This window comes from Entelurus aequoreus, linkage group LG02 (assembly GCF_033978785.1).
Source record: "Entelurus aequoreus isolate RoL-2023_Sb linkage group LG02, RoL_Eaeq_v1.1, whole genome shotgun sequence".
Lineage (NCBI taxonomy): Eukaryota > Metazoa > Chordata > Actinopteri > Syngnathiformes > Syngnathidae > Entelurus > Entelurus aequoreus.
In genome coordinates, this window is record NC_084732.1 from 12,997,880 (window position 1) to 13,021,208 (window position 23,329).

The following is a 23,329-nucleotide window of genomic DNA, read 5'->3' on the forward strand; positions in this document are numbered from 1 at the left end:
AATGGCGTTTTAAAATTGTGTTTTTATCATCTTTGTCTTTTAGTAAAGGTAAAACCATTTTTATCTTTTAACCTTTTTGAACATGTCGTGCATGCTTTTATTTCAAGTTGCCTGGACTACCGTAATGCACTTTATGCTGGCATTAGCCAAAAAGCTCTCTCCAGGTTGCAGTTAGTCCAGAACGCGGCAGCACGACTTTTAACAGGGGCCAGGAAACGCCAGCATATAACCCCAATTCTTCTGAGTTTGCACTGGTTCCCTGTTCATTTTAGAATTGATTTTAAAACCTTGCTGTTTGTTTTTAAAGCTTTACACGGACTGGCACCTCAGTATATCTCGGACCTCATCCAAATTTACACTCCTGCGCACGCTCTGAGGTCCGAGAGCCAGCTCCAGCTCGTGGTGCCCAGGACGAGACTTAAAACCAGGGGAGACAGGGCCTTCTCTGTTGTCGGCCCTAAGCTCTGGAACACTCTGCCCCTCCATGTTCAAACTGTTTCCACAGTGGAGTGTTTTAAGTCTCGTCTTAAGACCCACTTTAATTCTTTGGCTTTTAACACTACGTGAGTTGTGTGGTCTTCTGTCCTCTGTTGTCCTCTATGTTTTTTTTATAAATTTTGATGTCTATTTTACTGTTTTAATTGGTTTTACCCTTTAAAATCGTTTTTAATCATATTTATTTTTTATATTGTTTTTGTATTGGTTTTCTATTCATTTATTCAGTCATTGGTGTAGCATAATATTGTTTTTAATATTGTTTTTAATATTGTTTTTAATATTGTTTTTAACGTGGCTGTGCAGCACTTTGGAAACATTCTTGTTGTGTAAATGTGCTATATAAATAAAGTGGATTGGATTGGATTGGATAGCATCTCTAACTGTTACCGGGAGGGCATTCCATAGTACTGGAGCCCGAATAGAAAACGCTCTATAGCCCGCAGACTCAAGGGGCCCAAAGGCTGTTCGTCGCATTGGAAGGTTTGGGCCGGGCTGTGGCATCACAGACTGGGGCGATTTCTGAACTGAATCGCAAGATGGATCACATCATGGAAAAGCTGGTAAGGGAAAAATTGGATATGAGGGCCAGCATGGACGAATAGAACAGACAAGCCATTGTAATGTCTGTTCACGGAAAAACAAAAATCCTAACCTACGATTTGACTCCCTCGAATGGCCTTGACGCTCCAACAACAGGAGCAGGCTGTTCTGAAAACATCCCAGAGGACACCTCAATGATGGACGCTTTTGACCTCCCTCCCTCCTCAACGACACCTGGAGTCGAACTTTTGCTTGCATGCAGAACGGCCCCAGGCCTATGAACATGAACACTACATCAACACACCCAAGACAATGTGCATATACACACACACACACCCTCCCCCACCCCACGCCTTCTCCACCGCTTGATTCCCTTTCGGGGTGATGGACGGCTGGCAGCGCTTCATAGCAGCAGTCGACCTCCAGGGTCCCGACTCCCCCCCCCCCCCCCCCCCTCTGTTGCGAGTTGTCGTGATTAAATGTAACATGTTTATGTGTGCATGGCATGGAGGTTTTTTCCCACTCCAGACTAGGCCCCCTTAGGAGCCCAGTCTAGATTGTATTTTTTTACTCATCTTCTTCCCCAACGTTTTACCTTTTTCCCACCTTTTACGGGGCGCCTCGTGGCGACCCATCAGCGTTCCTGTTCTGTAACCCTGTACACTGTTTGTTTGTCTAATCTTGAATGGGTTTGTGCTGAAAACATAGTTTCGTTGTACTTCTTGCAATGACAATAAAGACCTATCCTATCCTATCCTATCCTATGTTGCTTTGTATCATGTATCATCCAGCATGTTGCATTGTATCATGCATCATCCAGCATTTTGCATTTTATCATATATCATCCAGCATGTTGCATTTTATCATGCATCTTACATATATATGATTGTATCATGCATCATCCAGCATGTTGCACTGTAGCATGTATCATCCAGCATTTTTTCCTGTGTCATGCATTATCCAGCATGTTGCTTGCTACGATCATTACATAAATCAGTATGTTGTACTGTATCGTACATCATCCAGTAAGTTGCATGAAGCACTGAAAATACAATCAAGCATGGTCATATGCTGGCACTCGGACAATTACAACAACCTAATGTAATCATATGAATGTTGAGCAGATGTATCGCATCTCAAGATTGCTCTCCATTAAGCTCCTCCTTTCGTTTCAATCCTTCACAGCATCACTGATGTGCTTCCAGTCTTGGTTTTGCACGCCAGATCAGGCCGTACCATGCCTCATTAGGGAAGCGTGCAGACTCCCTGTCTCGTTAGAATCCTCGTAAATAAACATTTCATGCTATTATAGTTTGTTGCCTAAATGTTTTTACAGAATAGCAGGGATTTGAAACTGTTGAATTGTGACCTAAAATGGGTCACAAATAAACATTTGAACCAATATGATACCAGTACCTGGGAATTTTCAGTACTGCTTGTGTGTTATTAAATAATAATTGTTTTTGTTAATACAATGTAATTTTTTTATTGCGACATTTAAAAATGACCTGATTATGAGAACTGCAGTCCAGTTGTTATTTCTTGTTTTATTATCACGTTCCCGAGTCTCATTTGCAAGTATGACATTGAGTTGTAATTTCAGTTGCAGTCCGAGATGTTCGATGGCAGTAGTGTGGAGTTTATGGTGTGTTTTAGTTGTGCCCTAAAAAACGTTAATACTGTAAGTGTTGTACTTTTTACGCACCAGCTGTTTAATTGTAATGTGCATCTTAGTTGTTTTCATTAACACATTTGGAGGTGTTGAAAATCGCCATGTAAAATCGCTAATGCTAGCATGTCAATGGCAAAGTCGATGTAGATTAGCATCAAGCTAGCATATTTTTGGAAAAGGGGAGCCTCACTTTACTTGCATTGGAGCGGTTTTTCATTTTCCTTTGTTGGTATTGGAAATTGCAACGTTACCTAGAGGTAGTTTGGCTGAGTCCGCTCTCAGTGCTGCTAGAGTGATCGCCAAGTGCCGAAGTGCGAAGTCTGCATTGGTGTGACGTTACAAGCAACCCATGTATCGTAACATAGATTTTATGCCTTCCGGCTCAGCTCCTTCTTCACCACGACGGATCGATACAGCGTCCGCATTACTGAAGATGCCGCACCGATCCGCCTGTCGATCTCACGATCCACTCTTCCCCCACTCGTGGACAAGACTCTCAGTTACTTGAACTCCTCCACTTGGGGCAAGATCTCCTCCCCAACCCGGAGATGGCACTCCACCCTTTTCCGGGCGAGAACCATGGACTCGGACTTGGAGGTGCTGATTCCCATCCCAGTCGCTTCACACTCGGCTGCGAACCGATCCAGTGAGAGCTGAAGATCTTGGCCAGATGAAGCCATCAGGACCGCATCATCTGCAAAAAGCAGAGACCTAATCCTGCAGCCACCAAACCAGATACCCTCAACGCCCTGACTGCGCCTAGAAATTCTATCCATTAAAGTTTTGAACAGAATCGGTGACAAAGGGCAGCCTTGGCGGAGTCCCACCCTCACTGGAAACGGGTCCGACTTACTGCCGGCAATGCGGACCAAGCTCTGACACTGATCATACAGGGAGTGGACCGCCACAATCAGACAGTCCGTTACCCCATACTCTCTGAGCACTCCCCACAGGACTTCCCGGGGTACACGGTTGAATGCCTTCTCCAAGTCCACAAAGCACATGTAGACTGGTTGGGCAAACTCCCATGCACCCTCAAGGACCCTGCTGAGAGTATAGAGCTGGTCCACAGTTCCACGACCAGGACGAAAACCACACTGTTCCTCCTGAATCCAAGGTTCGAATATCCGGTGTAGCCTCCTCTCCAGTACACCTGAATAGACTTTACCGGGAAGGCTGAGGAGTGTGATCCCACGATAGTTGGAACACACCCTCCGGTTCCCCTTCTTAAAGAGAGGAACCACCACCCCGGTCTGCCAATCCAGACGTATCGCCCCCGATGTCCACACGATGTTGCAGAGTATTGTCAACCAAGACGGCCCCACAGCATCCAGAGTGTAACATGTGTAACCATGTTTGTTGATTTTTTTTGCGCTGGTCGCTCGGCGCCTCGTGAAGAAACTGGCCACGGTGAGAAAACACACACGCCAGACCTCAAATGAAGTGTCATCAAAGGTAAAAAAAAACACTCGAGCCACAAATGTTTACCAGAACACATAAAAACACATAAAAAGCTGCGAAGTCACGACAGTGTGACGTGTTGTGCTACAGCTGTCTCGCGCACGTGTTTAAAATGACTTTTATCTTTTTCTTTTTACTCTCTTTTTACGTGTTTATTTATTTTTACCTGTTTTTACTTGTTTTAAGCAGGTGTCGTATTTATTTTTTTACTACGTTTTTACTTGTTTTTAGTAAATTTTCATTTATTTTTACTGTGATCTTGTTTTTAGCACATTTTTATTTTTTTTACCCTGTTTTTACTAGATTTTAGCGTGTTTCCTATTTACTTTTACCCTTTTTTTTAACCTGTTTTAAGCATTTTTCTTAATTATTTTTACCCTGTTTTACTTGTTTTTAGCATGTTTCCTATTTATTTTTACCCTGTTATTACTTGTTTTAAGCATGTTTCTTATTTATTTTTACCCTGTTTTTACTTGTTTTTATTACATTTTCATTTATTTTTTTTTACCCTGTTTTTAATTGTTTTTAGCATGTTTCTTGTTTATTTTTACCCTGTTATTACTTGTTTTAAGCATGTTTCTTATTAATTTTTTCCCTGTTTTTACTTGTTTTTAGTACATTTTCATTTATTTTTTACCCTGATTCTCTTTTTCTGCACGGTGACTAGGGAAGGTTGTTTGGATTGGGTCATATCAGTAATTACTGTGTTACATCTACTTAAAAAGCACAGTTAATGGCAGAGTTATGTTTATAAAATGGATAAACCACTCCCGGTCAAATTGTTTATTGAACTCGTGCCGCACTTGGCCAGCGGGTGGTAGTTTGGGCATCCGCTGCGATATAGCATTGGACAAACCAGGATCTTTTTGTCCGTCTTGTGAATTCCAGAGTGAAGTTTTTCAACCAGGTTGATGGGAAGGTTGCACCACCCATTGAGCCACACCTCCCACTGATTAGTGTCTTGGGTGATGTTCTTATCCGAAATGTGATTTTACTCCTATGATCAATATGGTGCTGGACACACACACACACACACACACACACACACACACACACACACACACACACACACACACACTTGCTCTATATATAACATGCAACAGTAGATTGATAATGCTTGAAATAATTCCCCGACAGGAGCGTCAAGGAGGTGCACCAGGTTGAACTTTGCAGAAGAACTTGTCGTGACTTTGGACCAGGAGAAGACCCACGACTCGGTAAGTAGCACCAACATGCTTTGAATAAATGTTTGCGAAACTGCGGGGCTGCGATGCTATTTTTCTTTTTACATCTTCTCCCATTTTTATTTGTTATTTGTATTCCTTTTGTGTTGCAGGGAGTTGAGGGTTAAACATTTTACCCTTTTTTGATTAATTTCAGGTTTTTTTATTTTGTCTAATGACTGAGTGTTCTTTTTTAGGTGTTAGATCAAAAATATTAAAAAAAAGTATAGATTTTAAAAACTATACTCATACCAAATTACTGGCACGTCGTTTGATTTGACTAAAATTGGATGCAGGACATGCTGCTCAATCTTAAATTACAGAAAATAATATTCATGCGACTTGGTTCTGAACACAATTTTTTTTTAATATTTGGAGGCCTTTCCCAGCAGGAACAAGACATTGAAACAACGTTGAGAACTTGTTGAATTAGGTCTTGGCGTTGAGCAACTCAAACCTAACGTTAGAAAAACATGCTTTTTGACAACATTTAATCAATGTTGGGTTCTGACGTTGATTTGACCATTGAATTCTGGTCATTTTCCAACCAATATTTTCCAACACAAATACAACGTTGAAACAACATGCTTTTTGACAACGTTTAATCAATGTTGGGTTGTGACGTTGATTTGACCATTGAAATTTGGTCATTTCTCAACCAACAACGTGGATCTAACGTTACACATCAACGGTCGCAGGTTTCCCTGTGTTTTTCCTGACCTAACATATATATATATATATATAATAAATATATATATATATATATATATATATATATATATATATATATATATATATATATATATATATATATATATATATATATATATATATATATATATATATATATATATGATTCGGAATCGATTCTCATTTTTAAAAAATCGCTTTTTTTTTTTTTTGATTATTTTTTTTTTTATAATTTTTTTTTTTTTTTTTTAAATTAATCAATCCAAAAAAACAATACACAGCAATACCATAACAATGCAATCCAATTCCAAAACCAAACCCGACCCAGCAACACTCAGAACTGCAATAAACAGAGCAATTGAGAGGAGACACAAACACGACACAGAACAAACCAAAAGTAGTGAAACAAAAATGAATATTATCAACAACAGTATCAATATAAGTTACAATTTCAACGTAGCAGTGATTAAAAATCCCTCATTGACATTATCATAAGACATTTAGTTTAGGAGATGCGATGCAAGTGTAAGCCACTGTGACACTATTGTTCATTTTTTGTATTTTTTTTTTTAAATTAATGTTTGTAATGATAATATCAATGAGGGATTTTTAATCACTGCTATGTTGAAATTGTTGCTAATATTGATACTGTTGTTGATAATATTCATTTTTGTCTCACTACTTTTAGATTGTTCCGTGTCATGTTTGTGTGTCCTCAATTGCTCTCAATTGCTCTGTTTATTGCTATTCTGAATGTTGCTGGGTCGGGTTTTGTTTTGAAATTGTATTGCATTATTATGGTATTGTTGTGTATTGTTTTCATTAAAAAAAATTTTTTTTTTAAATAAATAAAAAAAATCGTTTTTGAATCGAGAATCGTGTTGAATTGAAAAAAAAAAAATCGATTCTGAATCGAATCGTGACCCCAAGAATCGATTCTGAATCGAATCGTGGGACACCCAAAGATTCCCAGCCCTAATATATATATATATATATATATATATATATATATATATATATATATATATATATATATATATATATATATATATATATATATATATATATATATATATATATATATATATAAATAAATAAATAAATATATATATATATATATATATATATATATATATATATATATATATATATATATATATATATATATATATATATATATATATATATATATATATATATATATATATATATATATATATATATATACATATTTTTTTTTTTTCCCAAAGCTTAAATCTCTAGATCAACTTCGGATCCATCAATTCTAAATTTTTATAATTTTTTGAGCAATGACATGTATAAAGTAAAAAACTGCCTCCATGGCAACTCTGTGTAATTGGAGTCAATATTGTAATAGTCTTCTCTTTACATCCCACCTGTTTGCTCTTTAATTACAATTTGTATGTATTTTTTTGTTATAGATGTTATAAAATACGCAGTGGGCTGTTGAAAAAAAAATTAGCTGCCCCCGGCCCTCACTTTGGACACGCCTGCTCTAAAATCTTGTTGTCACACTGTTGTAATGTCACATTTTTTACATTGAGTGTCATGCAAGCGTAAAAAGAAGTAAGGCATTCATTGAGTTGATGTTTACAGCGTTTATATGTTTTACTGTATGTGTCTCTCCCATGTCAACATAGATGGACAAAATAACACATACCAGTAAATGTGAGCAGGGCAGCAATGGAAGCGCCTCTGAGCAAGGCAGGGCCACGATCGTCTTTTCTCTGAAAAACCAAATAGGTGGTCTGGCTAACGCGCTCAAGGTGTTCCAGGTGAGTTTATGGGTCAATGCAAGAATCGATGCCATTCGCTTGTTGGACGTCAACTCTCTCAAAGTAAACTTCAATGTCTGTCTCTTTACAACTCTAAACCTGATTATACGCGTATTGAACGACTCAAAATGCGTATGGTACAAATAAATAACAATAAAGTGCATGACATATACAGAAAACTGCAGACGGCTAAAGCTAACAAACACAGCTCCGGCGTTGAATCCCTCGATGAGGTCACACGTCATTCGGCAACAGGCCCCGCCTTTTGAAAGCACAGACCCACGTACATTGCGCTCCATACGAAACGTCTATCAACTGCAAATGTTTTTTTTGAGTAATGTATTCATTACTTATCTCATAATTAATTACATTTATCTAAGAGTAATTCCATTAGTAAATCAATTACTTTTTTGGTAAAGTAACGAGGAGCTATAATTAATTACTTTTTAAAGTAATTTTCAGAACACTGTACGGCGGTTCACTTCAAGGTCAGATAATTTGGTTATTGACGTATGCTCGCTGTTGGCGTGCTAACTTTTTTTCTGTGTTGCGGTGTTTCGTGTTACGACTTTTCGTGTTACAATTTTTTGGGTTACAGCGTTTTGGGTTACAGCTTTTGTGTCACGGCGTTTCGTGTTATGGTGTTTCATGTTATTGCGTTTCAAGTTACTGCGTTTCGTGTTACTGCGTTTCGTGTTACTGCGTTTCGTGTTACTGCGTTTCGTGTGACTGCGTTTCGTGTTACTGCGTTTCGTGTTGCAGCGTTTTGTGTTGCAGTGTTTCGTGTTACGAATTTTCGTGTTACAGTTTTTTGGGTTACGGCGTTTCGTATCACGACGTTTCGTGTTATGGTGTTTTTTGTTATTGCGTTTCGTGTTAATGCGTTTCATGTTACAGTGTTTCGTGTTGCAGTGTTTCATGTTACGAGTTTTCGTGTTACAATTTTTTGGGTTACGGCGTTTCGTGTCACAACGTTTCGTGTTATAGTGTTTCGTGTTACTGCGTTTTGTGTTACAGCGTTTCGTGTTGCGGTGTTTTGTGTTGCGGTGTTTCGTGTTATGACTTTGCGTGTTACAATTTTTTGGGTTATGACATTTCGTGTTATGGTGTTTTGTGTTATCGCGTTTCGTGTTACTGCGTTTCGTGTTACTGCGTTTTGTGGACGGTGTTTAGTGTTACGACTTTTCGTGTTACAATTTTTTGGGTTACGGCATTTCGTATCACAGCGGGTTACGGCGTTTCGTATAGCGGCGTTTCGTGTTATGGTGTTTTGTTTTATCGCGTTTCGTGTTACTGTGTTTCGTATTACAGCATTTCGTGTTGCGGTGTTTCGTGTTTTGACTTTTCGTGTTACAATTTTTTGGGTTACGGCGTTTCGTGTTATGGTGTTTCGTGTTACTGCGTTTCGTGTTACTGCGTTTCGTGTTACTGCGTTTCGTGTTACTGCGTTTCGTGTTACAGCGTTTCGTGTTACAGTGTTTAGTGTTACGACTTTTTGTGTTACAATTTTTTGGGTTACGCCGTTTCGTATCACGCCGCTTCGTATCACGCCGCTTCGTATCACGCCGTTTCGTATCACGCCGTTTCGTATCACGCCGTTTCGTATCACGCCATTTCGTATAGCAGCGTTTCGTCTTATGGTGTTTTGTTTTATCGCATTTCGTGTTACTGTGTTTCGTGTTCTGACTTTTCGTGTTGCAATTTTTTGGGTTATGCTGTTTCGTGTTATGGTGTTTTGTGTTATCGCGTTCCGTGTTACTGCGTTTCGTGTTACAGCGTTTCATGTTGCGGTGTTTAGTGTTGCGACTTTTCGTGTTACAATTTTTTGGATTACGGCGTTTCGGGTTACGCCATTTCGTGTCACGGCGTTTCGTGTCACGCCGTTTCGTGTCACGCCGTTTCGTGTCACGCCGTTTCGTGTTATGGTGTTTCGTGTTATCGTGTTTCGTGTTTCGTGTTATCGCGTTTCGTGTAACTGCGTTTTGTGTTACTGCGTTTTGTGTTACAGCGTTTCATGTTGCGACGTTTTGTGTTGTATAAAATGTATAGTTAATAATTCCTTCTTTCAATCAACAGCGATAATTGAGAGACGACTGTACTGTGTAACAACAGTAACTTTGTCCTGTGAAAACTGCAGGAAAAACACGTCAACCTGGTTCACATCGAGTCCCGGAAGTCCAGACAAAATAATTCTGAATTGGAGATCTTTGTGGATTGTGACTGCGACCGCCGGCAGCTCAAAATGCTGACTCAGCTGCTCCGGAAGCAAACAGACATCGTTGAAGTAGCTGTTGACTCCGCCCCCCCTGGTGACGGTAGGCTGCACAGTACAATGTGACCTCCACCAGGGAGTGTGGAGGTTTTTAATGAATGGAGGCAGTGTAGCGCCCTCTTCTGGGGCAAGCAGGGCACAGCCTTATCGGCCCCGAACAACCAGAAATGTTCTGCTTAGACTTGGGGGAGGTTTTTCCAGCACGGGTCATTCAGGTGTTGGTCATTCCAGATGTGCCAGGTGTTCCCTGGTTCCCGAAGAAGATCTCCGATTTGGATTTCTGCAACCAGGTTCTGATGTACGGATCAGAGTTGGACGCCGATCACCCGGTTTGTTGCTCTTGAAAGCGGCACAATTGTTCTTTTGGAGCGCGCTGAAACGTGTGCGCTGGTTCCTGCAGGGATTCCAAGATGGCGTTTACCGCCACAGGAGGAAATACTTTGCAGATCTGGCTTCCAACTACAAGCAGTAAGTTCCGTTTGTTCCCCCCCCCCCCCCGATTCAAAGGAAGCTGATAAAACGACACAAATCATTTCCATTCTGTTGTCCGCCAGCGGAGACCCGATCCCTCGCGTGGAGTTCACGGCGAGTGAGGTGCAGACGTGGACTCAGGTGTACCGGGAACTCAACAAGCTGTATCCCACCCACGCCTGTCGGGAATACTTGAAGAACATCCCCCTGCTGGTGGAGCGGTGTCACTACAGGGAGGACAACATCCCCCAGCTGGAGGATGTTTCACGCTTCCTCAAAGGTGAGCCATGCATCTTATTTCCTGTAACCCACATAATAGGTCAAAAACATGTTACACAGCGTCATCTATGATTTTTTTAAATAGCATATTACTGGAAATGGAAAAACTGTTAAACTTTACGGTAAAATTCAGGCAACTTAGATGACAATTTTTTACCCAAAAATCTATGGTCGTTGTTTTGACTGAAAAACGGTAACATTTTTATTTTTTTACCATAAAACCTAGGGTAATGTTTTACAGCATATTACTGTAAATGGAAAAACTGTACTACTGTTTATTTTACGGTATATTTCTGGCGACTGAGCTGACAGTTCTTTACTATAAAATCTAGGGTTGTTGTTTTTACAGTGCCTTATTGTATTTCCTGTTCAGGGTTACCTAGGCGACAGGTCAAAAACATGTTACACAGCGTCATCTATACTTTTTTTAATAGCATATTACTGTAACTGGAAAAACTGTTAAACTTTACGGTAAAATTCAGGCAACTTAGATGACAATTTTTTACCCAAAAATCTATGGTCGTTGTTTTGACTGAAAAACGGTAACATTTTCATTTTTTTACCATAAAACCTAGGGTAATGTTTTACAGCATATTACTGTAAATGGAAAAACTGTACTACTGTTTATTTTACGGTATATTTCTGGCGACTGAGCTGACAGTTCTTTACTGTAAAATCTAGGGTTGTTGTTTTTACGGTGCCTTATTGTATTTCCTGTTCAGGGTTACCTAGGCGACAGGTCAAAAACATGTTACACAGCGTCATCTATGCTTTTGTAAAACTGTTATTTTTATTGTAAAATTCTGGCGACTGAGCTGACAATTTTTTCTATAAAATCTACGGTCGTTGTTGTTTTGACAGTGCATTACTGTAAATTGAAAAATGGTAAGACTTTTATTTTTTACCGTAAAATCTACGGTCATTGTTTTTACGGTGTATTACTGTAAATGGAAATAGAGTGCTAATGTTTATTTTACTGTAAATTTCTGGCGACTGAGCTGACAGTTTTTTACTGTAAAATCTAGGGTTTTGGTTTTTACAGTGCCTTACTGTATTTCCTGTTCAGGGTTACCTAGGCGACAGGTCAAAAACATGTTACACAGCGTCATCTATGCTTTTTTTAATAGCATATTAGCGTAAATGGAAAAACAGTAAAACTGTTACTTTTATGGAAAATTCTGGCAAATGAGCTGACAATTTTTTACTATAAAATCTGCGGTCGTTGTTGTTTTGACAGTGCATTACTGTAAATTGAAAAACGATACCACTTTTTTTTTTTTTACCGTAAAATCTATGGTCATTGTTTTTACGGTGTATTACTGTAAATGGAAAAACTGTGCTACTGTTTATTTTACGGTATATTTCTGGCGACTGAGCTGACAGTTCTTTACTGTAAAATCTAGGGTTTTGGTTTTTACAGTGCCTTACTGTATTTCCTGTTCAGGGTTACCTAGGCGACAGGTCAAAAACATGTTACACAGCGTCATCTATGCTTTTTTTAATAGCATATTACTGTAAATGGGAAAAACTGTAAAACTGTTATTTTTACGGTAAAATTCTGGCGACTGAGCTGACAATTTTTTACTATAAAATGTACGGTCGTTGTTGTTTTGACAGTGCATTACTGTAAATTGAAAAATGGTAAGACTTTTATTTTTTACCGTAAAATCTACGGTCATTGTTTTTACGGTGTATTACTGTAAATGGAAAAACAGTACTACTGTTTATTTTACGGTAAATTTCTGGCGACTGAGCTGACAGTTCTTTACTGTAAAATCTAGGGTTGTTGTTTTTACAGTGCCTTACTGTATTTCCTGTTCAGGGTTACCTAGGCGACAGGTCAAAAACATGTTACACAGCGTCATCTATGCTTTTTTTAATAGCATATTACTGTAAATGGGAAAAACTGTAAAACTGTTATTTTTACGTTAAAATTCTGGCGACTGAGCTGACAATTTTTTACTATAAAATCTGCGGTCGTTGTTGTTTTGACAGTGCATTACTGTAAATTGAAAAACGGTACCACTTTTATTTTTTTTACCGTAAAATCTACGGTCATTGTTTTTACGGTGTATTACTGGAAATGGAAATAGAGTACTACTGTTTATTTTACTGTAAATTTCTGGCGACTGAGCTGACAGTTCTTTACTGTAAAATCTAGGGTCGTTGTATTTACAGTGCCTTACTGTATTTCCTGTTCAGGGTTACCTAGGCGACAGGTCAAAAACATGTTACACAGCGTCATCTATAATTTTTTTAATAGCATATTAGCGTAAACGGAAAAACTGTAAAACTGTTATTTTTACGGTAAAATTCTGGCGACTGATCTGACAATTTTTTACTATAAAATCTACGGTCGTTGTTGTTTTGACAGTGCATTACTGTAAATTGAAAAACGGTACCACTTTTATTTTTTTTACCGTAAAATCTACGGTCATTGTTTTTACGGTGTATTACTGTAAATGAAAATAGAGTACTAATGTTTATTTTACTGTAAATTTCTGGCGACTGAGCTGACAGTTCTTTACTGTAAAATCTAGGGTCATTGTATTTACAGTGCCTTACTGTATGTCCTGTTCAGGGTTACCTAGGCGACAGGTCAAAAACATGTTACACAGCGTCATCTATGCTTTTTTTAATAGCATATTACTGTAAATGGGAAACACTGTAAAACTGTTATTTTTACGGTAAAATTCTGGCGACTGAGCTGACAATTTTTTACTATAAAATCTGCGGTCGTTGTTGTTTTTGTGCATTACTGTAAATTGAAAAACGGTACCACTTTTATTTTTTTTACCGTAAAATCTACGGTCATTGTTTTTACGGTGTATTACTGTAAATGGAAAAACAGTACTACTGTTTATATTACGGTAAATTTCTGGCGACTGAGCTGACAGTTCTTTACTGTAAAATCTAGGGTTTTGGTTTTTACAGTGCCTTACTGTATTTCCTGTTCAGGGTTACCTAGGCGACAGGTCAAAAACATGTTACACAGTTTCATCTATCCTTTTTTTAATAGCATATTACTGTAAATTGAAAAACTGTAAAAAAAAAAAAAATTTTACGGTAAAATTCTGGCAACTGAGCTGACAATTTTTTACTATAAAATCTACTGTCGTTGTTGTTTTGACAGTGCATTACTGTAAATTAAAAAATGGTAACACTTTTTTTTTTACCGTAAAATCTACAGTCATTGTTTTTACGGTGTATTACTGTAAATGGAAAAACAGTACTACTGTTTATTTTACGGTCAATTTCTGGCGACTGAGCTGACAGTTCTTTACTGTAAAATCTAGGTTCGTTGTATTTACAGTGCCTTACTGTAAATGGAAAAACGGTATCACTGTCATTTTTATGATCCAATTCCGGGGACCGAGTTGACACATTTTTACCGTAAAATCTACAGTTGTTGTTTTTTACAGTGCATGATGGCAAATTGAAAAACTACCACTTTTATTTTTTACCTTAAAACCCATGGTCACTGTTTTTACGATGTAAATGGGAAAATAATACCTTGTGAATTTTGGTGAATGAGCTCACAGTTTTTTTTACCATAAAATCTATGGTCTTTGATTTTATAGTGCATTACTGTAAATTGAAAAACCACCACAATTATGATTTTTATCGTAACATTTTTGGTCGTTTTTAATATGTATTACTGTAAATAGAAAAACAGAACCACTGCTATTTTTACGGTAGAATTCAGGCAACTGAGATGACAATTTTTTTACCAAAAAAATCTACTGTCGTTGTTTGACAGTGAATTATTGCAAATTGAAAAACAGTACCACTTTTAGCGTAAAACCTATGGTAATTTTTTACAATATATTACTGTAAATGAGAAAACTTTAAAACTGTTATTTTTACGGTAAAATTCTGGGGACTGAGCTGACAATTTGTTACTATAAAATCCACGGTCGTTGTTGTTTTGACAGTGCATTACTGTAAATTGAAAAACGGTAACACTTTTATTTTTTTTACCGTAAAATCTACGGTCATTGTTTTTACGGTGTATTACTGTAAATGGAAATAGAGTACTAATGTTTATATTACGGTAAATTTCTGGCGTCTGAGCTGACAGTTCTTTACTGTAAAATCTAGGGTCGTTGTATTTACAGTGCCTTACTGTATTTCCTGTTCAGGGTTACCTAGGCGACAGGTCAAAAACATGTTACACAGCGTCATCTATGCTTTTTTTAATAGCATATTACTGTAAATGGGAAAAACTGTAAAACTGTTATTTTTACGGTAAAATTCTGGCGACTGAGCTGACAATTTTTTACTATAAAATCTGCGGTCGTTGTTGTTTTTGTGCATTACTGTAAATTGAAAAACGGTACCACTTTTATTTTTTTTACCGTAAAATCTACGGTCATTGTTTTTACGGTGTATTACTGTAAATGGAAAAACAGTACTACTGTTTATATTACGGTAAATTTCTGGCGACTGAGCTGACAGTTCTTTACTGTAAAATCTAGGGTTTTGGTTTTTACAGTGCCTTACTGTATTTCCTGTTCAGGGTTACCTAGGCGACAGGTCAAAAACATGTTACACAGCGTCATCTATGCTTTTTTTAATAGCATATTACTGTAAATGGGAAAAACTGTAAAACTGTTATTTTTACGGTAAAATTCTGGCGACTGAGCTGACAATTTTTTACTATAAAATCTACGGTTGTTGTTTTGACAGTGCATTCATGTGAATTGAAAAATGGTACCACTTTTATTTTTTTTACCGTAAAATCTACAGTCATCGTTTTTACGGTGTATTACTGTAAATGGAAAAACAGTACTACTGTTTATTTTACGGTAAATTCCTGGCGACTGAGCTGACAGTTCTTTACTGTAAAATCTAGGGTCGTCGTATTTACAGTGCCTTACTGTATTTCCCTGTTCAGGGTTACGTAGGTGACAGGTCAAAAACATGTTACACAGCGTCATCCATGCTTTTTTAAATTACATATTACTGTTAATGGAAAAACTGTTCAACTTTACGGTAAATTGAAAAACTGCCACGATTATGATTTTTACTGTAAAAAAATGTTGGTCGTTGTTTTTACTATGTATTACTGTAAATAGAAAAACAGAACCACTGTTATTTTTACGGTAAAATTTTGGCAACTGAATTTTCCGACAGATTTATTGACAGTGAATGCACTCCTAGTTTGCTCGTAAGTGTAGTTTTTGTCAAGATGGACTAAGCTTCAGTGTTTTAATTCTGTGTGTGAGCGTAGAGCGCACAGGCTTCTCCATCCGGCCCGTAGCAGGCTACTTGTCGCCCAGGGACTTCCTAGCAGGTCTGGCCTTTAGAGTCTTCTACTGCACTCAGTACATCCGCCACGCCTCAGACCCCTTCTACACGCCTGAACCGTGAGTGAGCACACACATCCTCTCCGCCGCCGTGCCTTCCCTTACGTGACGTGCGGCCGTCCTCCTACGCAGGGACACCTGTCACGAGCTGCTGGGTCACGTCCCCCTGCTGGCCGAGCCCAGCTACGCTCAGTTCTCTCAGGAACTCGGACTGGCGTCGCTCGGCGCCTCCGACGACGCCGTGAAGAAACTGGCCACGGTGAGAAAACACACACGCCAGACCTCAGATGAAGTGTCATCAAAGGTGAGAAAACACTCGAGCCACAAATGTTTACCAGAACACATAAAAGCACATAAAGCTGCGGAGTCACGACAGTGTGACGTGTTGTGCTACAGCTGTCTCGCGCACGTGTTTTAAAATGCATTTATCTTTTTTTTTTTTACCCAGTTTTTACTTGTTTTAGCGTGTTTGTTATTTATTTTTACTCAGTTGTGACTTGTTTTTATTACATTTTCATTTATTTTTACTCTGTCCTTGTTTTCAGCACATTTTTATTTTTTTTCTCTGTTTTTACTAGATTTTAGCGTGTTTCCTATTTACTTTGACCCTTTTTTAAAAACTTGTTTTCAGCATTTTTCTTATTTATTTTTACCGTTTTACTTATTTTAGCATGTTTCTTATTGATTTTTACAAGGTTTTTACTTGTTTTAAGCATATTTCTTATTTTATTTGACCCTATTTTTTCTTGTTTTTAGTATATTTTCAGGTATTTTTATCCTGTTCTTGTTTTTAGCACATTTTTTTAAAATTTTACCGTTTTAACTAGATTTTAGCGTGTTTCCTATATACTTTTACCCATTTTTTAAAACTTCTTTTTAGCATGTTTCTTATTTATTTTTTACCCTGTTTTACTTGTTTTAGCATGTTTCTTATTTATTTTTACCTGGTTTTTATTTGTTTTAAGCATGTTTCTTATTTATTTTGACCCTGTTTTTACTTGTTTTAGTACATTTTCATTTATTTTTACCTTGTTCTAGTTGTTAGCACATTTTTATTATTTTTACCTTGTTTTTACTAGATTTTAGTGTGTTTCCCATTTACTTTTACCATTTTTTTAACTTGTTTTTAGCATGTTTCTTATTTATTTTTTACCCTGTTCTACTTGTTTTAGCATGTTTCCTATTTATTTTTACCCTGTTATTACTTTTTTTAAGGATGCTACCTATTTATTTGTACCCTGTTATTACTTGTTTTAAGCATGGTTCTTGTTTATTTTTACCCTGTTTTTACTTGTTTTTAGTACATTTGAATTTATTCTTAACCTGTTTTTACTTGTTTTTAGCATGTTTTCTATTTATGTTTACCGTTTTTACTTTTTCAACATGCTTCCTATAGATTTTTACCGTTTTTAGTATTTTATATATATATATATATATATATATATATATATATATATATATATATATATATATATATATATATATATATATATATATATATATATATATATATATATATATATATATATATTTACCTTGTTTTTACTAGTTAAAGCAAGTTTTTTATTTGTTCCCTGTTTTTACTTGTTTTAACCTGTTTGGCCTGTAAAGCACCATTGTGATGGTGTAAAGTCCTACACAAATAACCATTCATTGATTGATTGATTGACTGATTGAAATGCTAGTACAGTAATACCTTAGTATTTTGTCATTAATCAATTCCAAAGGGTTTGTTGAAAACTGAAGCAATTTTTCCAATAGGAAACATTATAAGTCCAATTAACCCGTTCCAGGCACCCCGAAAGTTGACACTTTTTTTATAGAGAAGACTTATAATTTACATAAAACATTACAAAAACAATCATTTAACATCACTTTTAACTTTATTGAAGACTTTTGGCAGTACCACCATAATTTATTGCGACTTATTCTTAGAGTCACTGGTGTTTCTCACCTTCTTTATCAAAGTGCAGACACCAAGAATGTGTGCTCACATGACTTTCTTTGTTTACATCAAGTGATGCGTTCAAACAGGCGATCTTTAGCACAACACGTCACACTGTCGTGACTCGGCAGCTTCACGTGCTTGTACATGTGACATCAGCAGGTAGGAACTATTCTTCAGGCAGTCTAAGCACGCTGGGTGATTTTGATTGGCGCTCTGTGACCAGCGCTTGTAGCTCGCGCCAGAAAAAACTATCCTACTTTTGTGAGAATCAAACAAACAGCAGGGCGTACGAACATCAAGAAAAAGGACTACTTTGTGACAATTGGTTGTGACATTGTCACGCTGCTGTTGTGTTGCAGTGTTACTTCTTCACCGTGGAGTTTGGACTCTGCAAGCAGGACGGCAGACTGCGGGTCTACGGAGCTGGACTGCTCTCGTCCATCAGCGAGCTCAAGGTGGAAAATGACACAGCTCAGGACACGTGACACGTCGGTTTTTGGCAGACTTTGTCTAAAATTAATACAAAGCTCTTATATTGGGTCTCATTAGATTAAGTTGGTAACTTCTTTTTGACTAAATGTCAATTATGTAAACAAAAAGATCCACAAACTCCTTTACAAAGTGTTGATTTATGGGATCATGTCTTACGACATCCACCACATTGCAGGCAGTGCTTGTGTTACAGCGTTTCGTGTTACAGCGTTTCGTGTTACAGCGTTTCGTGTTACAGCGTTTCGTTTTACGGCGTTTCGTGTTACGGCTTTTCGTGTTATGGCGTTTGGTGTAACAGTGTTTCGTGTTATAGCGTTTGACTTTGTGCTGTTTAACTTTGCGCCGTTTAGCTTAGCCGTTTTGCGTTGCAGCATTTCGCGTTGCGCCGTTTCGCGTTAAGATGTTTTGCTATGCGTCATTTCACGTTACGAAGTTTTGTGTGGCGGCGTTTCACGTTACGGAATTCCACATTACGGTGTTCCGTGTTACAGCGTTTTGTGTTGCGGCGTTTAGTGTAATGGCTTTTCGTCTTATGGCTTTTCGTGTTATGGCGTTTGGTGTCGCGGCGTTTCCTGTTACGTCATTTTGTGTTATGGCAATTCGTGTAACAGAGTTTCGTGTTATAGCGTTTGACTTTGCGCCGTTTAACTTTTTGTCGTTTTGCGTTGCAGCATTGCGGGATTACGCGTTGCGGCGTCTAGCGTTGTGGCGTCTAGCGTTGCGGCGTTTAGCGTTGCACCGCTTCACGTTTCGCTTTGCGCCGTTTCGCTTTAGCTATGCGTCATTTCACATTAAAGTTTTTTTGTGGCGGCGTTTCACGTTACGGCATTTCACATTCCGCTGTTTCGTGTTACGCCGTTTCGTGTTACGATGTTTCGTGTTACGATGTTTCGTGTTACGATGTTTCGTGTTAAGGCGTTTTGTATTAAGGCGTTTCGTGTTACGGCGTTTCTTGTTACGCCGTTTCGTGTTACGGCGTTTCGTGTTACGCCGTTTCGTGTTACGCCGTTTCGTGTTACGCCGTTTTGTGTTGCGCCGTTTATTGTTATGGCTTTTCATATTATACCGTTTGGTGTTGCGGCATTTCCTGTTAGGTCATTTCATGTTATGGCATTTTGTGTAACAGTGTTTCGTGTTGTAGCGTTTGACTTTGCGCTGTTTAACTTTGCGCTGTTTAACTTTGCGCTGTTTAACTTTGTGCCGTTTTGCGTTGCAGCGTTGCATCGTTTTCTGTTGTGGCGTTTAGAGCTGCAGCGTTTAGCGTGGTGCAGTTTTGCTTTGCACCGTTTCGCATTGCGATGTTTTTCTACGCGGCATTTCACGTTACGACGTTTTGTGTGGCGCCATTTTACGTTACGGAGTTTCAACCGTACGGCGTTTCGCGTCACGCCATTTTGCGTCGCGCCGTTTTGCGTTGCGCCTTTTGCCATTTTGCGTTACGACGATTTGTGTTATGCCGTTTTGTCTTAGACCGTTTCGTGTTTCGCCGTTTTGTGTTACGCTGTTTTCATACTGAAAATGGAAAAACGGCACCACTGGTTTTTTTTTACGATTCCTTGCCACTGCCGTTGTGTCCTTTAGCAAGGCACCATCTTGCACCCAGTACCACTCACACTAACGTATTAAAATAAGAGTATCTTTGGGCAGCTCTGATGACAAAAGTTGCTTACCACCATCAACGTGTGAGTGTGTTCTCAGTTCTCACCGTAAAGCACTTTGAGTGTGTAGAAAAGTGCTATATAAATCTGATACATTATTACATTTTACGGGTTACGAAAGTGTATAAATAAACATTTGTACTATGCCCGCGACCCCATATGGGACAAGCGGTAGAAAATGGATGGATGGATGGACTATGCCCAGTCCAAATCATCAAGGATAAAGATGGTATCTTTGAACCTGTAAAGGAAAATTCCTATAAAATATACAGTGATAACTGAGCAGCATAGTGGTCTCTCTCCCCCTTTTTTTTTGGTCATTTTTGAATCAGCACGCATTGACGGACAAGGCTCGCGTCCTTCCGTTCGACCCCGCCGTGACCTGCAGTCAGGAGTGCATCATCACGACGTTCCAGGACGTCTACTTTGCTTCGGAGAGTTTTGAGGAAGCCAAGAACAAGATGCGGTGAGTGGAACCAAACAAGTACAAACCACGTTAAAATGGAGGCGGCGTCTGACTTTTACCGTGTGTGCAGGGAGTTCGCCAAAACCATCCGTCGCCCCTTCGCCATCCACTACGACCCGTACACTCAGAGCGTGGAGGTCCTGAAAGACGTGGGGAGCGTCAGCAACATGGTTAAGGACATAAGACATGAGCTTGACACCGTGGAGGACGCCCTGGACCGGCTCGACAAGTGCCCCAGACTCAGAGGCGAGAGCAAAGACGTTGGAGGACGGATCGGTGCGTGATGTGACGACCGGTCTGTCCACCATTTGTTGGAAGTACGGTGGAACATCTGAAGTCCAACACCCCTGAAGTAGCACAGTTACTTATATTTGCCTACACATTGGTCATAGTTTTTACAGTGTAGTTCCACTGGTATTTATTTAATTCTGTCGACTGAGATGCCAGGTTTTTACCGTAACATTTTCACAGTGTAATACTTTCATCCATTATCTTTTATGGTTTTGATGAGAAAGACTTAAAATAATTGTGTTATTCGTAAAAATGTCAGGTTCAAATACTGATGACATCTATTGAATAAGACAAGAAGCAAGGAATTAAACAGAGACAGAATTAAATGTGACTCAATTGAGGAGAGACGTCTGGACTGTACACTTTGTACAGTCTCACCACGCTCCTGACGAAAGATTGTACGCCTCCTCTTTTATTTGGACTTTCCCTGATTACATGGCAACAGCTGTTTCTAAGGGACGGGGGTCATAAACAGCCATCGCCTTTGGTTACAGAACAGTTCAACAGAGGTGTGGACTCGAGTCACATGACTTGGACTCGAGTCAGACTCGAGTCATGAATTTGATGACTTTAGACTCGACTTGACAAAATGTAAAGAGACTTGCAACTCGACTTAGACTTTAACATCAATGACTTGTGACTTCACTTGGACTTGAGCCTTTTGACTTGACATGACTTGCTACTTTCCCCAAAACCCAAATCTTAAAAAGTTATTTGGGAGCGCTCCGTATCTTTCATTTTGTACGTGTCTGTCTGTCTATCAGCGTGTGTGCTGCCTGTCAGCTGGTGCGCTGTCAGTACAACAGCCAATCAAATTAGCTATACGTTGTTTTCATCACACAGCATTCATCCAATCAAATTGCAGGACAACCACCGAACAAGAGTTGTCAAACAATGCGGCAGAGAGAAACAATTATGCCAAAGTTGGTTTCGTTCGGGTATAAAAACTACGACTTGGTCAACAAAAAACGAATTGCGTATGCAAATCACGCAGTTCGAATATTACAGACGGAGACGCAACAACTTCCAACTTCCAACTTCGTTCGACATTTGAAGTTGCCCAAAGAAGGGTAAGTTTTGAATGTAAGATAACGTTTATTGGCTAAGTAACATGACTTTTATTTGCTGTGTAGTTAAATCAGTGAGGCTGTAAACTCACTGCTAACGTTATAACCATAGACATGTTTTAAGGGTACGCAGCATTGAGCGCTACTGCCTACTGGCGCAGACGAGACGCGGGGCCGCCATCTTGGAGTGGTGATCCGCTCCACTCAGTGCAATTCATTTGTCAGGAGCAATGAACTGTCAGCGCATTTAATTCATTTTACCTCACTGAATACCACTGATTTTCACGCGGTTTTTTGTCATACGTGTAGCTATGATAACGGACACATGTTTTGGCAAGTTTTATTATTCATAGTTTGCTTAACAGTAATATAATATTCTTATACGCTATAAGTGACCAGACGTCCGAGATCAAAACTGGGAATATAATCCCAGAGAAAGGGGAAAAAACGGTAAACTATTTTTAAATTGAAGAAACAATATGATTAGGTTATATATACATGCGTATATCCTACATAAACAATGTATGAATACATTAGATATATATATACAGTATATCTTAGGGACCTATAGACTGTATCTCTGTTGCTGCAGCAGCAGAGAGTTTATTCTGTCTTGACACTTTGTATTGATATTTTGTATTACATTCTTCCCTTAAATGATCATGTTTACAGTGATTGTTATGTATGTATTTTTTATGTATGTCGCTTTGGATAAAAGCGTCTGCCAAATACTTAAACATATATAAACACCTGAAAGTCTTTATATCAGCTAAAACCACCAATTTGTTTCACTACATTCAGAATAAAACCAAATGCTGTTTTACCCAACAATGTTAGTATTTGAATATTGTTACTTGAAGACTTATTCTTGGTTACAATTATACTGTTAAGAAAGTATTGTCTTATATTTTTCCTAAAATGAGAATGCATCATAATCAGTGGCGGCTGGTGAATTTTGTTTTAGGTGGGGCTGAAAGTTTGTAAACCAAACCCCTGTAGGGGCGTCATCCTCCCCCAGAAGATTTCTTTGTGATTTTCACGTACAAATATTGAATATCTTTGCTCCTTCTCAACTCTGTGGTAATATTATTTTCATAAAATACAACCAATAGTATGTTAATGTTTGTTTTTGCAAATGTGTTTATTCTGTAAAGGAATGAGTTAAATGTTTAAAATTGTTTAAACTATTAAAATTA

At 38.3% G+C, this 23,329-nt stretch overlaps 1 protein-coding gene across 2 annotated transcripts; it reads left to right on the forward strand.

Moving 5' to 3' along the window:
• The first annotated feature begins 5,342 nt into the window (after positions 1 to 5,342).
• LOC133662411 (tryptophan 5-hydroxylase 1-like) lies at positions 5,343 to 22,840 on the forward strand. 2 transcript variants are annotated; one of them, XM_062066390.1, is made up of 11 exons: positions 5,343 to 5,388; positions 7,746 to 7,880; positions 10,018 to 10,164; positions 10,344 to 10,481; positions 10,553 to 10,620; positions 10,707 to 10,903; positions 16,136 to 16,271; positions 16,344 to 16,470; positions 18,519 to 18,614; positions 20,642 to 20,775; positions 20,846 to 22,840. In XM_062066390.1, the coding sequence occupies exons 2-11, from the start codon at positions 7,746 to 7,748 to the stop codon at positions 21,057 to 21,059; spliced, it is 1,392 nt and encodes a 463-aa protein (XP_061922374.1). In that variant the 5' UTR covers positions 5,343 to 5,388; the 3' UTR covers positions 21,060 to 22,840. The 2 variants fall into 2 exon arrangements, with proteins under 2 accessions (XP_061922374.1, XP_061922382.1); XM_062066398.1 differs by lacking the exons at positions 5,343 to 5,388; positions 7,746 to 7,880 and having other exon boundaries at positions 10,073 to 10,195; positions 10,384 to 10,481.
• Positions 22,841 to 23,329: the final 489 nt, after the last annotated feature.

Coding starts and splice junctions, on each gene's coding strand:
- LOC133662411 (XM_062066390.1), top strand. CDS start 7,746: ATGGACAAAATAACACATACCAGTAAATGTGAGCAGGGCAGCAATGGA. Junction 10,165..10,343: donor AGCAAACAGACATCGTTGAA/GTAGCTGTTGAC, acceptor GACTTGGGGGAG/GTTTTTCCAGCACGGGTCAT. Junction 10,621..10,706: donor CTGGCTTCCAACTACAAGCA/GTAAGTTCCGTT, acceptor GTTGTCCGCCAG/CGGAGACCCGATCCCTCGCG.